The sequence below is a fragment of the Podarcis muralis genome, chromosome 7 (assembly GCF_964188315.1).
Source record: "Podarcis muralis chromosome 7, rPodMur119.hap1.1, whole genome shotgun sequence".
Classification (NCBI taxonomy): domain Eukaryota; kingdom Metazoa; phylum Chordata; class Lepidosauria; order Squamata; family Lacertidae; genus Podarcis; species Podarcis muralis.
The window spans coordinates 84,568,675-84,583,783 of NC_135661.1; the positions used below are offsets into that span (position 1 = coordinate 84,568,675).

General features: G+C 49.9%; 1 protein-coding gene across 5 annotated transcripts in view; it reads left to right on the forward strand.

Annotated features, from left to right (window-relative positions):
- Positions 1-12,192: 12,192 nt before the first annotated feature.
- DMPK (DM1 protein kinase) overlaps positions 12,193-15,109 on the forward strand; it is a 53,659-nt gene continuing 50,742 nt past the window's right edge. For 2 of the 5 annotated variants that reach the window (XM_077932288.1, XM_077932289.1), the window contains exon 1: positions 12,194-13,123. In XM_077932288.1, the coding sequence (XP_077788414.1) occupies positions 12,964-13,123 (160 nt within the window). In that variant the 5' untranslated portion in view covers positions 12,194-12,963. Of the gene's footprint in view, positions 13,124-15,109 lie in introns of all 5 variants that reach the window. The other 3 variants (XM_028742114.2, XM_077932290.1, XM_077932291.1) reach the window with 3 other exon arrangements.

Genomic DNA, 15,109 nt, shown 5'->3' on the forward strand with positions numbered 1-15,109 from the left:
TGCAGCAGTTGGAGGGCCAGCTGCGCACCGCCAGCACAGTGCTCTGCCTGCGCGGCCTACCCGCCGACCTTGGCACCAAATGACGGGCCATAGCGAGTGGTGCACACTGCCTGGAAGCTCTGCAGGGACAGGCCGGTGGAGTGGCTGCTGCCCATCAACAACGCCGGTGAGCAGGCAGCGCCAAGATGTGCTCCTGAACGCGTGCAGAGTGCGTTCCTCCTGCAGGTCTGGAGGCAGCTGTGGGACTGGCTTGCAGGGTACAGTGGTACCTCGGGTTACAGACGCTTCAGGTTACAGACTCCGCTAACCCAGAAATAGTACCTCGGGTTAAGAACTTTGCTTCAGGATGGGAACAGAAATCGCGCGGCGGCGGTGCAGCGGCACCGTGAGGCCCCATGAGCTAAAGTGGTACCTCAGGTTAAGAACAGTTTCAGGTTAAGAACGGACCTCCAGAACGATTATGTTCTTAACCCGAGGTACCGCTGTATTTATATATTTTTCAAAATATACTCCGGCCCCCCACAAGGTCTGAGGGACAGTGGACCGGCCCCCTGATGAAAAAGTTTGCTGACACCTGGTTTAATTCAACAAAACTAATGAACTTGAGCTTGGGCTGCCCGGGACCTCCATACACACTGCCCAGACTAGAGTCCTGGGGATGTCACTTTGGCCAACAACCAAGAAGATACCAGCTTTTCAAAGTCTGAAAGTCATTTCCATTTTTAGCAGTCCCCTGATGCCCCAAGCATGCTCACCTGAGGTTTGGAATTGCCCAAGAAAGATGTTAAATTATTTTTGTATGCCACTACGGCGGCTCGAAACTTACTAGCTAAGAATTGGAAAACACAAGAAATACCAACAGTGGAAGATTGGCAGATGAAGATGAATGACTTTTCGGACTAGCTGACCTGACTGGAAGAATCCGCGACCAGAAAGAAGAGGAATATCAAAAAGGCTGGAAGAAATTCAAGGACTATTTGAATAAATAGTGCAATATAAAAAATTAGAAACTACTTGAAAGGACCAAATAGGCCTAGGATTAAATTAAGATTTAATAAAATAAATGGGATTTAGAACTGTAAGAAAAGTGAATAAGTTAGATTATAATTGGAAATATTTTTGTCTAATAATGATATTGGAAAGCTGTTACATCCAGATACAAGGAAGCTCAGAAGGGAGGGACTAGATGAAGGTCAACTAATATGTACATAAGTTTGGATATTTAAAGAATTAAGTTTGTTTTATTTTTTTATTGTTTATTGTTTTCTTCTTTGATGTTTCTTTTTTTCGTTTGTTATTCTGTTATGTGATATTTGTTATAATTGTGGAAAACCATATATATATATATATATATATATATATATATATATATATATAGTATGCTCACTTGAGTGGTCCTCCCCACTTTTGGAACCACTGGGAAAGAGATTGCTTGTTTCCAAGTGGATAGCTCAATTGGTGAGAGGGTGGTGCTGGTAACGCCAAGGTTGCAGGTTCAATCCCTGTATGGGGCAGCTGCCTATTCCTGCGTGGCAGGGGGTTGGGCTAGATGACCCTTAGGGTCCCTTCTGACTCTACGATTCTGTGAATCTGGCAGAGAGAATCCACTGCTGCCGTTTATAGACCCTCTTGTGTTGCTGCCTCCTTGTGATGATGTGGATGAAAAATGTGGGGGGTGGGGGGTGGGTGGAAACGGCATACACAAGACACCTCCTCTGCTACTTCGCACTGTTAAACTATGGAACTCACTGCCACTGGAGGCAGCGATGACCACCCACTTGGATAGGGCTCTGAGAGAGGGTTGGACAAGTTCGTGGAAGATAAAGCTAGCAATGGTTACTAGCCAGGATGCCTAAGCTCTGCCTCCATGCTCAGAGGCAGCAATGAATCCCAGTTAGTTGCTGGAAACCCCAGGAGAGCAGATTAGCTCTTGAACTCGGGTCCTGTTTGCAAGTTTCCCACAGGCATCTGGTTGGTCCCTGTGAGGACATGATGCTGGACTAGGTGGGACGCAGGCCTTTAGCACCAAGCTATTGTTTGGTTCTCATCATTTGGATGGATGGCGGATAATGGATTGAGGTTGAATCCTGACAAGACAGAAGTACTCTTTTTGGGGGATGGGGTGGGTGGGTGTGGAGGACTCCCTGATCCTGAATGAAGAAGAAGAAGAAGAGTTTGGATTTGATATCCCGCCTTTCACTCCCCTTCAGGAGTCTCAAAGCGGCGAACATTCTCCTTTCCCTTCCTCCCCCACAACAAACACTCTGTGGGGTGAGTGGGGCTGAGAGACTTCAAAGAAGTGTGACTGGCCCAAGGTCACCCAGCAGCTGCAGGTGGAGGAGCGGGGAAGCGAACCCAGTTCCCCAGATTACGAGACTACCGCTCTTAACCACTACACTACCCTGGGGTAACTGTGCCCCTGAAGGACCAGGTGCGCAGCCTGGGAGTCATTTTGGACTCACAGCTGTCCATGGAGGCACAGGTCAATTCTGTATCCAGGGCAGCTGTTTACCAGCTCCATCTGGTACGCAGTCTAAGACCCTCCCTGCTCGCAGACTGCCTGGCCAGAGTGGTACATGCTCTGGTTATCTCCCACTTGGACTACTGCAATGCGCTCTACGTGGGCCTACCTTTGAAGGTGACCCAGAAACTGCAACCAATCCAGAATACGGCAGCTAGACTGGTGACTGGGGGCTGCCGCCGAGACCTACATTGGCTCCCAGTACATTTCCAAGCACAATTCAAAGTGTTGGTGTTGACCTTTAAAGCCCTAAATGGCCTCGGTCCAGTAGACCTGAAGGAGCATCTCCACCCCCATCGTTCTGCCCGGATGCTGAGGTCCAGCTCTGAGGGCCTTCTGGCGGTTCCCTTATTGCGAGAAGTGAGGTTACAGGGAACCAGACAGAGGGCCTTCTCGGTAGTGGCTCCCGCCCTGTGGAAAGCCCTCCCATCAGATGTCAAAGAGATCAACAACTACCTGACATTCAGAAGACATCTTAAGACAGCCCTGTTCAGGGAAGTTTTTAATGTGTGACATTTTAGTGTGACATTTTGTCGGAAGCCGCCCAGAGTGGCTGGGGAAACCAAGCCAGATGGGCGGGGTACAAATAATAAATTATTATTATTATTATCCACCCTGCCTTTGCCTGACTTTAGGAGTTCCCAAACGCCTCCCCACCCAGGAAAATTGCTGGACCGCTTAATGCTCTCCCCCTTTTTTTTTTTTGCCCACTGTTTCAATGGTAATGCTCTTTACTAATGTTAATATATGTTGAATTTTTATTAACACTGGAAAGAACAAAGATAAGAACAGCATACAGAAATAAACATCAAATATCAAGCATTTTTAAAACAAAAAAATGAAGAGAAAGAGAAGGACCACAGCAATCCACTGAGGCAGGCATCTCTTGAAAGTGCTGCGGTGGAATCGTGGCCCCACTTTGGGAATCCCTGATCCTTGGCCATATTAAGGTAAAGGTAAAGGTACCCCTGCCCGTACGGGCCAGTCCTGACAGACTCTAGGGTTGTGCGCTCATCTCACTCTAGAGGCCGGGAGCCAGCGCTGTCCGCAGACACTTCCGCGTCACGTGGCCAGCGTGACAAGCTGCATCTGGCGAGCCAGAGCCGCACACGGAAACGCCATTTACCTTCCCGCCTGAGCGGTCCCTATTTATCTACTTGCACCCGGGGGTGCTTTCGAACTGCTAGGTTGGCAGGCGCTGGGACCGAGCAGCGGGAGCACACCCCGCTGCGGGGATTTGAACCGCCGACCTGACAAGTCCTAGGCGCTGAGGTTTTACCCACAGCACCACCCGCGTCCCTTTGGCCATATTACAGAGGACTAGAAACCGTGGCCTCCCTGGTTCCTGTCACCCTTCCCTATGTCAGGCATTGTCAACCGTTCTGGGGCCTGCGAGTGCCTTTGCAAAATGGAGAAACTCGTGGGCATCACACAAGCCCTGCAGCCAGCCACATACCAAACCTGGTGCAGGGGTCAGCAAACTTTTTCAGCAGGGGGCTGGTCCACTGTCCCTCAGACCTTGTAGGGGGCCGGAGTATATTTTTTTTGGAGGCGGGGAATGAACGAATTCCTATACCCCACAAATAACCCAGAGATGCATTTTAAATAAAAACCACACATTCTACTCATGTAAAAACACCATGTTGTTCTTGTTTAGTTGTGTCCGCCTCTTCGTGACCCCCCCTGGACCAGAGCATGCCAGGCACTCCTGTCTTCCACTGCCTCCCGCAGTTTGGTCAAACTCATGCTGGTAGCTTCAAGAACACTGTCCCACCATCTCGTCCTCTGTCGTCCCCTTCTCCTTGTGCCCTCCATCTTTCCCAACATCAGGGTCTTTTCCAGGGAGCCTTCTCTTCTCATGAGGTGGCCAAAGTATTGGAGCCTCAGCTTCACGATCTGTCGTTCCAGTGAGCACTCAGAGCTGATTTCCTTAAGAATGGAGAGGTTTGATCTTCTTGCAGTCCATGGGACTCTCCAGAGTCTCCTCCAGCATCATAATTCAAAAGCATCCATTCTTCGGCGATCAGCCTTCTTTATGGTCCAGCTCTCACTTCCATACACTATGTAGGCCCCACAAATAACCCAGAGATGCATTTTAAATAAAAGGACGCAGTCTACTCATGTAAAAACACGCTGATTCCCGGACCATCTGCGGGCCGGATTTAGAAGGCGATTGGGCCGGATCCGGCCCCCGGGCCTTAGTTTGCCTACCCACAACCTAGTCTGTTAGCTACAATAGAACGCTTTTTTTAAGCCTAATTTCAGTGGGGCAGGGCTGCCGAGAGCAGGTTGGGGCCCAGTGAGAAAAAATATTTGAGCCCTTCCCCGCAGTAAGGGCAAACCAGCTAAAGATCTTCGCACGGGAAATAAAATATGTAAATGCATTGTCTCATTTTTATGTTGACGATAAATAGGCGCTCGCTTTGGCAGCACATATACTAAAATTGAAACGATACAGAGAAGATTAGCGATAAATAGGGATAATCTTTGAACCTGTTGCAAGTATTAATCTCCTAATGACTAATATCAATAAGCACCCACACAATCATCCCTGAGCTAAGCGTAGACTGCAAATGTCAAGCTTGCATGTGCATCACGACACAAATGTGTATCAGACAACGGTCTCAAAGTTTTTAATGTTTGATGTTTTATTGTGTTTTTAATATTCTGTTATGGGACGCGGGTGACGTTGTGGGTTAAACCACAGAGCCTAGGACTTGCCGATCATAAGGTCGGCGGTTCGAATCCTGTGATGGGGTGAGCTCCCGTTGCTCGGTCCCTGCTCCTGCCAATGTAGCAGTTCGAAAGCACATCAAAGTGCAAATAGATAAATAGGTACCGCTCCGGTGGGAAGGTAAACGATGTTTCCGTGCGCTGCTCTGGTTCGCCAGAAGCGGCATAGTCATGCTGGCCACATGACCCAGAAGCTGTACGCCGGCTCCCTCAGCCAATAAAGCGAGATGAGCGCCGCAACCCCAGAGTCGGTCACGACTGGACCTAATGGTCAGGGGTCCCTTTACCTTTACCTTTACCTTTAATATTCTGTTGGGATCCACCCAGAGTGGCTGGGGAAACCCAGCCAGATGGGCAGGATATAAAATTATTATTATTATTATTATTATTATTATTATTATTATTATTATTATTATTATCATCCACATCAAACATCAACATCATCACAAAAACAGGGAATGGAGACTGCACAGAATAAGATGTGTTGCCTTGCCTTCAAAGTACAAGAGTGAATGTTCGAATAGAGTAGCACAATGCTTGGTTCACAGCACAAGTCCGCGAGCTGTTTCTTTCAGAATTGTGTGTGCATTGAACACGATACCTATACGGTTAAGAACGGACCTCCGGAACAAATTAAGCTTGCAACTAGAGGTACCACTGTATATTGTTAAGAATTAAATAAAGCATGTGCAAAATAGTCAGGGCCCCTTCTAGACTGCTGGGCGCAGAAATTTGTACCGGCTTCCCTTTCCCCTTTGCCATCTGCCTGGAGGGAGGCAGTTGCGAGTGCCAGCCAAGACCTCTATGGGCATGAGTACACAGGTGCCACGTTGGCGATGGCCTGGCCTACGTCCTTGCGCGCTTTCCAGCTCCTGAATCGGTCTTGCGATGGAGCGCCAGAAAAAGCTAACAGGTCCACTCTGGAGAGAAACGGGGGGTTTAGCTTCCAGGAAAATGTGCGGCGGGTGGGTAGCTTAAGTGATGCAACTCAGTAATTTTAGACTCTGGGCTTTAATGCTCTCGCAGGGAGGGGAGGCGGCCTCTGCAGTTGTGTGTGTTCACTTACAAAATGTGGAGAACTAGTCCTGCTGTTGTCTTTGTCCATGGAGTTTTCTTGGCAGGGATACTGGAGTGGCTTGCCGGTTCCTCCTCCAGGTGGATCACGTTTGGTCAAAACTCTCCACTATGACCTCTTCATCTTGGGTGCCCTGTTCGGTAGTTCATAGCTTCTCTGAGTTATTCAAGCCCCTTCGCCACAGCAAGGCAGTGATTGAATTCTGGTGCTGGAGGAGACTCTTGAGAGTCCCATGGACTGCAAGAAGATCAAACCTCTCCATTCTTAAGGAAATCAGCCCTGAGTGCTCACTGGAAGGACAGATCCTGAAGCTGAGGCTCCAATACTTTGGCCACCTCATGAGAAGAGAAGACTCTCTGATGTTGGGAAAGATGGAGGGCACAAGGAGAAGGGGACGATAGAGGACGAGATGGTTGGATAGTGTTCTCGAAGCTACCAGCATGAGTCTGACCAAACTGCAGAAGCAGTGGAAGACAGGAGTGCCTGGCATGCTCTGGTTCATGGGGTCACAAAGAGTCGGACACGACTAAACGACTTAACAACAAGTCCTGCTGCGTCTGTGAGGAGGGGAACTTGCTCGTTCTGCAGAGTGGGGCTCTGGACGTCTGCCTTAAAGTCCTGGCTAAGCGTTGCTGTTGTTAATTACCCCATTTCTTCCTTGCTACCTGGGCCCACCCTCTACCCGCTTTGCGATCACTCTGTGGACTAATTTGCAGGCTAGGCACAAGAGGTCACTGTTGTACATGGAAACTGGACCGGTTAACCAAGGGCTCAAACCTCTCCTGGCTTACTTACAGAATGAAGTGGGGCTACTCCCCAAGAGTTGTTACCCCAGGGTAACAAACCCATGTTCACTCAAATAAGAGTGTTTTGGTCACCCCCACCAAGCCACTGCTACTGGGATAATTTGCAGAGTGCTGAGTTTCTTTAGGGAGGGAATGACGATCAGCCCCATATGTACACACACTGGAGGTTGGGAAAACCACAACTTTTCTTACAATGAAACGAAAGTGAAATAGAGGCCTCTGATCTTGCCTTGCACATGTCAACTCCATGTGGACCAGTGCCGGATTTACGTATAAGCTAAACAAGCTATAGCTTAGGGCCCCGCTCTGTTGGGGGCCCCCCAAAAAATCTAAAGGGAAAAAACCCCAGGATGTACATTTCCAAAACATAAGATAAAAAACAAATAAAAGAAAACTGACATAAAGGTAAAGGTACCCCTGCCCGTACGGGCCAGTCTTGCCAGACTCTAGGGTTGTGCACCCATCTCACTCTATAGGCCGAGGGCCAGCGCTGTCCGCAGACACTTCCGGGTCACGTGGCCAGCGTGACAAGCTGCATCTGGCGAGCCAGCGCAGCACACGGAACGCCGTTTACCTTCCCGCTAGTAAGCGGTCCCTATTTATCTACTTGCACCCGGGGGTGCTTTCGAACTGCTAGGTTGGCAGGCGCTGGGACCGAGCAACGGGAGCGCACCCCGCCGCGGGGATTCGAACCACCGACCTTTCGATCGGTAAGTCCTAGGCGCTGAGGCTTTAACCCACAGCGCCACCCGCTGTGCATACAGCAACAGTATTTTGTGTTGCAGAGACATCACCTTGCCAACAAAGGTCCATATAGTAAAAGCTATGTTTTTCCCAGTAGTGATGTATGGAAGTGAGAGCTGGACCATAAAGAAGGCTGATCGCCGAAGAATTGATGCTTTTGAATTATGGTGCGGGAGGAGACTCTTGAGAGTCCCATGGACTGCAAGAAGATCAAACGTATCCATTCTGAAGGAAATCAGCCCTGAGGGCTCACTGGAAGGACAGATCCTGAAGCTGAGGCTCCAGGACTTTGTCCACCTCATGAGAAGAGAAGACTCCCTGGAAAAGACCCTGATGTTGGGAAAGATGGAGGGCACAAGGAGAAGGGGACGACAGAGGACGAGATGGTTGGACAGTGTTCTCGAAGCTACCAGCATGAGTTTGACCAAACTGCGGGAGGCAGTGGAAGGCAGGAGGGCCTGGCATGCTCTGGTCCAGGGGGTCACGAAGAGTCGGACACGACTAAACAACAACAACATATATTCAACACAAAAAAGCAGTGCCAATTTGTTGTGGACAAAGGACAGCTGGACATGTAAAGGGCCCCATTACCTTCAGTAGCTGAGGGCCTCATCAAACCTAAATCTGGCCCTGATGTGGACTCTGATGCACACCTCCCCACCTGACACAAAAGTAAGCCAGCTGGAATAGCTCATTTGGTAGAGCATGAGACTTAAATCTTGAGATCGTGGGTTTGAGCCCCACATTGGGAGAAAGGGGGTGCATTGAAGGGGGTTGGACTAGATGACCCTCGTGGTCCCTTCCAATTCTACGATTCTAACCCTGCTCTTCCTCATCCCTACTGCTGCCTCCAGAAAGAAGAAGAAGAAGAAGAGTTTGGATTTGATATCCCGCCTTTCACTCCCTTTAAGGAGTCTCAAAGCGGCCAACATTCTCCTTTCCCTTCCTCCCCCACAACAAACACTCTGTGAGGTGAGTGGGGCTGAGAGACTTCAGAGAAGTGTGACTGGCCCAAGGCCACCCAGCAGCTGCATGTGGAGGAGTGGAGCCGTGAACCCGGTTCCCCAGATTACGAGACTACCGCTCTTAACCACTACACCACACTGGCTCTCAATGGAAAGCCAGGCCACTGCTGGGAAGGGATTGCTGCCTCTTGTCTTTGCTTCTGACAAGAGCACCTTCCATTCTTCTAGAACATGGGTAGGCAAACTAAGACCTGGGGGCCGGATCTGGCCCAATCACCTTCTACGGGACCGCCTCTCCTGGTAGGAGAGGAACTTATGATCTTCAAACAAAAACATCCTGGAGGTCCCAGGCCACAGGGAGGTTAGGCTGGCCTCAACCAGAGGCAGGGCTTTTTCGGCTGTGGCTCCGATCTGGTGGAATGCGCTGTCACAAAAGACTAGGGCCCTGCGGGACTTGATATCTTTCCGCAGGGCCTGCAAGACAGAGCTGTTCCGCCAAGCCTTTGGCCAGGGCACAGCCTGACTCCCTCCTTTGGCAATCTTCACAGAACTCTACCCAATGGTTGCCATCAATTTGATTTGAAGTAATTTTTTAATGAAATGATTTTAAAATGTTGTCTTATTTTATTGTTGTTAGCCGCCCTGAGCCCGGCTTCGGCTGGGGAGGGCGGGATATAAATATAAATTTATTATTATTATTATTATTAAATCCAGTCCAATGATGGTCCGGGAATCAGCATGTTTTTACATGAGTAGAATGTGTCCTTTTATTTAAAATGCATCCCTGGGTTATTTGTGGGGCCTGCCTGGTGTTTTTACATGAGTAGAATGTGTGCTTTTATTTGTGGGGCACAGGAATTTGTTCATTTCCCCACCCCCAATATAGTCCGGCTCCCCACAAGGTCTGAGGAACAGTGGACCGGCCCCCTGCTGAAAAAGTTTGCTGGCCGCTGTTCTAGAACTACAAATCCTCTGTAAGATGGCCTTTAGGGGAAGGGTTGCAGACGGACCCTGGTTTGATTCCCAACATCTCCAGTTAGTCTGCCACTGGTCCTTTGCAGGCTCTCCTCTCCCAACTCCCTCCAAGGCATGCAAAGTTTTTTGGAAAGGGGACCCCTCGGGAGAAAGAGGGTTTGCAAAGGACTGGGTTGGAGCGAGTCTCTGTGGGCCTGGCCCAATATCATCCCGAAAGGGAGGGCGCCAGCTGCCTTCATGCAGCCAAAAGTCCGGCTTGCTCCGTCCCTCGTCCCTCGATTTAGGCTCCAGGAATGTCTCTGTTGTTCTAAACTTAGCTCGGTGGAGACTGGCCAGTGAAACGGGGGGGCGCTTCGGGCAGCAGAGCCTGTGGCCCCGATCCCAGCATACCGCTCCTACTATATACATTTATATTATTTGTTTTTTAACATAATTTTCAACAGTAATTAAACATACTTTTACATATTACTCAATTTTTTTGACTTCCATCTGTCCTGTCTGAAAATTTCCCAATCTAATCTCTTGGTATGCATTTCTTATTTTCCCTATTACATTTCAAACTCGTAACCAATATCTCTATCTTTTCCTACTTTGTAACACTTCGTATATTTCTCCTTACAAAACTGGCAGAGGCTGCCAGGCAGATAAGACCATGGTGCCAATGGCAAGTGCTATATGGCTAAGTTTACTGTATGCAGGCTGAGACCCTATCTAACAGATAGAAGTTGAATCCTGACAAGACAGAAGTACTGTTTTTGGGGGACAGGAGGCGAGCAGGTGTGGAGGATTCCCTGGTCCTGAATGGGATAACTGTGCCCCTGAAGGACCAGGTGCGCAGCCTGGGAGTCATTTTGGACTCACAGCTGCCCATGGAGGCACAGGTCAAATCTGTATCCAGGGCAGCTGTTTACCAGCTCCATCTGGTACGCAGGCTAAGACCCTCCCTGCCCGCAGACTGTCTTGCCAGAGTGGTGCATGCTCTGGTTATCTCCCGCTTGGACTACTGCAATGTGCTCTATATGGGGCTACCTTTGAAGGTGTCCCGGAAACTACAACTAATCCAGAATGCGGCAGCTAGACTGGTGACTGGGAGCGGCCGCCGAGACCACATAACACCGGTCTTGAAAGACCTACATTGGCTCCCAGTACGTTTCCGAGCACAATTCAAAGTGTTGGTGCTGACCTTTAAAGCCCTAAACGGCCTCAAATGCCCAGTATACCTGAAGGAGCGTCTCCACCTCCATCGTTCTGACAGGACACTGAGGTCCAGCGCCGAGGGCCTTCTGGTGGTTCCCTCACTGCAAGAAGCCAAGTTACAGGGAACCAGGCAGAGGGACTTCTCGGTGGTGGCACCCATCCTGTTGAACGCCCTCCCACCAGATGTCAAAGAGAACACCAACTACCAGACTTTTAGAAGACATCTGAAGGCAGCCCTGTTTAGGGAAGCTTTTAATGTTTGATGCATTACTGTATTTTAATATTTTGTTGAAAGCCGCCCAGAGTGGCTGGGGAAGCCCAGCCAGATGGGTGGGGTATAAGTAATAAATTATTATTATTATTATTATTATTATTATTATTATTATTATTATTATTTGCACCTCTAAACCCGCTCAGTGGCTCTATGGGTAGCTGATGTGGGGTCATCTGGAGGACTCCAGTTCCCATCATTCCCAGCCAGCATGCTCAGTGGTGAGAGTGTTGGGTACCCCTGCCCTAGATGTTTAGCACAATTGTAGTGTCGTCAGAACTTGCGGCATTTGGGAGCTATGGGGGCATTTGGGAGCTATGTTTCGTATCTGACATGTTCATTACATTTAAATGCTGTAAACCGCCTGTGGTCTTTTGAAGAAGGGCAGTATCTAAATTTAAGAATAATCTCCCCACAAATTTAGGTGAAACAAATCAGAACAAGTGCTCCAGGCATCGGAAGTCGTTTTAACAGGAATGCCCAGTTCTGAGCCTACTCGGTTTGGAAGAAAGTTCTGTTCCCAGTTTGTGGGGAGGGAACAGTCAAAAGAACTGGGGGTGCCTGTCACAAAAAACGGAGCTTTCCTTGCCCTTTCAGGGTCCAGGGTGGGGAATCAGGTGGAGTAAAGAGGTTATTAAAAGGGCCAAGCTGTGTAATCCTGCTTGCCTGACACCATCAGCTGTCACGTTATAATGGAGCCTGGGTTCTAGGGAGACTGTAGTGGAGCTCTGTGGCTGAGAAAAGGGAGAGAGGGAGAGAGAGCAGGAGAGAGAGAGAGCTGAGAAGGGGTTAAAGAGGAGTCCAGCCTCTTGGCCTCGAACTCCATTCCTGGGGCCTTTAAATGGGCATGGGGTTGTTTGTGCCTGCGGCTGCTGCTGCAAGTCCCTGGCACACAGGCATCCCAGGCTGGGCTGGGCTGGGCAGGAAGGGCAGGGTGTGGTCAGGAGACGGGGGTAGGGGGCTTTTTCTGGGGTAAACTGAGCCAGGGGAGGCGGAGGGAGAGACAGGACTTTGCAAGTTGGCTCAGGAGAGCCACTGCCAAAATTTGCGCAAGGTTTCTTTTTGCAGTGCGCAAAAGCGAAGGGAGAAGGGAGACCCGGGTCTCGCACGTTTGTGGGGCCTGGACGCTAGGGGGGAAAGGTTGGGTGTGCTTGTGTGATTCAAGGGGAGAGCTGCTAGTGAGAGGGAGGGGCGAGGGGTGTTTGTCCATGTGAGAGAGAGAGTGGGGGCAGGGGAGGAGCGTGGGTGTGTTTTCGGACCACAGAAAAGGAGGGACAACCGTGCGCAAGGCAGCATAAAGGACGGGGACAGTGGCGTGCGCGAGGGACGAGAGCGCACAAGTCCGTGTGTGCCCGGCGAGGAAGACTGGCAGTTCGGACAGCCTGAGAGAGGAGAAAGTCTGGGAAAGTTTGTGCGGGGAGAAGGCTGAATGTGAGACAGAGAGAAAGAGTCACGCGCATCTCCAGCAGCTGCCAGAAAGCTGCTCTCTCCATTCTGGACCACCCTGTGGACTTCTAGAAGCCGGGTTGATCGCCCAGGAAGGAGAAGACTGTGCCCCCCATGGGGCAGGGGGGTGCCCGCCTGGCATAGAGGACCCAAGCCAGGGCGGCTCCTGCCAGCCGTCCCTGGATGTGGCTGGAGGCACGGCAGCTGCTGGGGTGCCTCCCGCCCCCGCCATGGCTGCCGAGGTGCGACTGAAGAAACTGGAGGAGCTGGTCCTGGACCGGAGCGCTGTGGGTCTGGAGACCTTGGTGGACCTTCTGCTCTGCGTGCACCACGAGCTGAGCACGTCGCCCCTCGCCCAGGAGAAATACATAATGGAGTTTTTACAGTGGGGTGAGTCTGCCAGATCATTGCTGGAACCCTTCCTAGCCAGGCTTGCAAATAGCCACTGGCCCGGTAGCCAGACAGGGAAGCCTTTTCAAAGTAAAAGAAAAAAAGAGGGAGATATTCTCCTTCTTTTTTCTGTTGTTGTGCCACAGCCAACCTCCTTAGAGCTAGTAAAAATGGGCTTGTGGCTTTTTTGGGGGACATAGTAGCCCAGCTTTCTTTACCTGTGCCCAGATCCCACAAGCTGCCCTTTAATACTGGAATCTGAGGCCCCCTTCTCTCTCCCAGTGACTATTTTACATTGTGCTTCCTGAATGTTCTCCTAAAGTTGCCTTGTCGGTCTTTAGCAATGATCTTATAAGGTAGGCTTTTCCCCTGTTGCTTGTCTCCAGCTAGAGTGATAGACTGCCTCTGTTCCTGGATGTTCCACTTAGCTATTATTATCAATAGCAGTGGCGTAGCGTGGGTTGTCAGCACCCGGGGCAAGGCAAGTAATTTGCGCCCCCTAACCTGTGGATTTGCGCCCCCTAACCCGTGGATTTGCGCCCCCTAACCTGTGGATTTGTCCTAACCCCAGATGTTGCGCCCGGTGCGGCCGGCCCCCCCTGCACCCCCCACGCTACGCCACTGATCAATAGCCATCGATCAATGGGTTTGTTAAACCCCATAAAGTCATTCCACCTTAGTGTTCCGGTTTTGCAAAATGGGGGAAACCGAGGCCCTGGAATCACGCGATTTGCAGATTGGGCTGCAAAACCAGTGTCTCCTATATTCTCGGCAGTGACACACCCACCCATGTCCATCTAAACTTGATTTGTTCTCTTGCCGCCCTGCCCGATTTAGAAACCTGTTTAACTCTTGCACACTCTGTGCTGCTTCCTTTCCCCGCCTCCCCCAAACAGAGCTTTCCTCTGTGCCTTGGTTTCCCTCTTGTCCCTACAGCTTCCCTCCTTCTTTGTAGAATCATAGAATCATAGAGTTGGAATAGACCACAAGGGCCATCGAGTCCAACCCCCTGCCAAGCAGGAAACACCATCAGAGCACTCCTGACATATGGTTGTCAAGCCTCTGCTTAAAGACCTCCAAAGAAGGAGACTCCACCACACTCCTTGCCAGCAAATTCCACTGTTGAACAGCTCTTACTGTCAGGAAGTTCTTCCTAATGTTTAGGTGGAATCTTCTTTCTTGTAGTTTGGATCCATTGCTCCGTGTCCGCTTCTCTGGAGCAGCAGAAAACAACCTTTCTCTCTCCTCTATATGACATCCTTTTATATATTTGAACATGGCTATCATATCACCCCTTAACCTCCTCTTCTCCAGGCTAAACATGCCCAGCTCCCTTAGCCGTTCCTCATAAGGCATCGTTTCCAGGCCTTTGACCATTTTGTGATGATCTCATCTTTGCTCCGCTGGGTTTGCCAGTGATTAGAGCCGCAGCTCATACTTTTAAGAACCTCCTGCAAGGAGTGGCCTCTGTATAGACCTGTTATTGATACTAGTAACCCTTGCCTGGCCCCTCACATCCCACCCTAGGCTGGTGGTCGTCCTGCCGTCCAGGACCTCAAAACCTTGTGAATCAGGTCCAACAGGATAGCTCAGCTGGTTAGAGCGTGGTGCTGATAATCCCAAGGTTGCAGTTTCGATCCCCTGTTGGGACAGCCGCAAATTCCTGTATTGCAGGGGGTTGGACTAGATGACCCCCTGGGTCCCTTCCAACTCTGTTATTCTATGAAAACAGGCTAGCCCCTACCCCTGCTAGCGTAAATTAAAAAGAGTTGGACTAGGATTTGGGAATCAAGGGTTCACATCTCAACTTGGCCCAAGAAGCTTGTTGGGAAATATTGGCTAGTGTCTCTCTCTGGATGGATCTACACACAGGAAGAAAAACCCGCTATAAATAAGTCATAAATTAAATCGTTACAACGAAAGGAAAAAAACCCCTATGTAAAAGCTCATTAAAAAGTTTTGTGCTCTACAGCACCATCTGGTGTA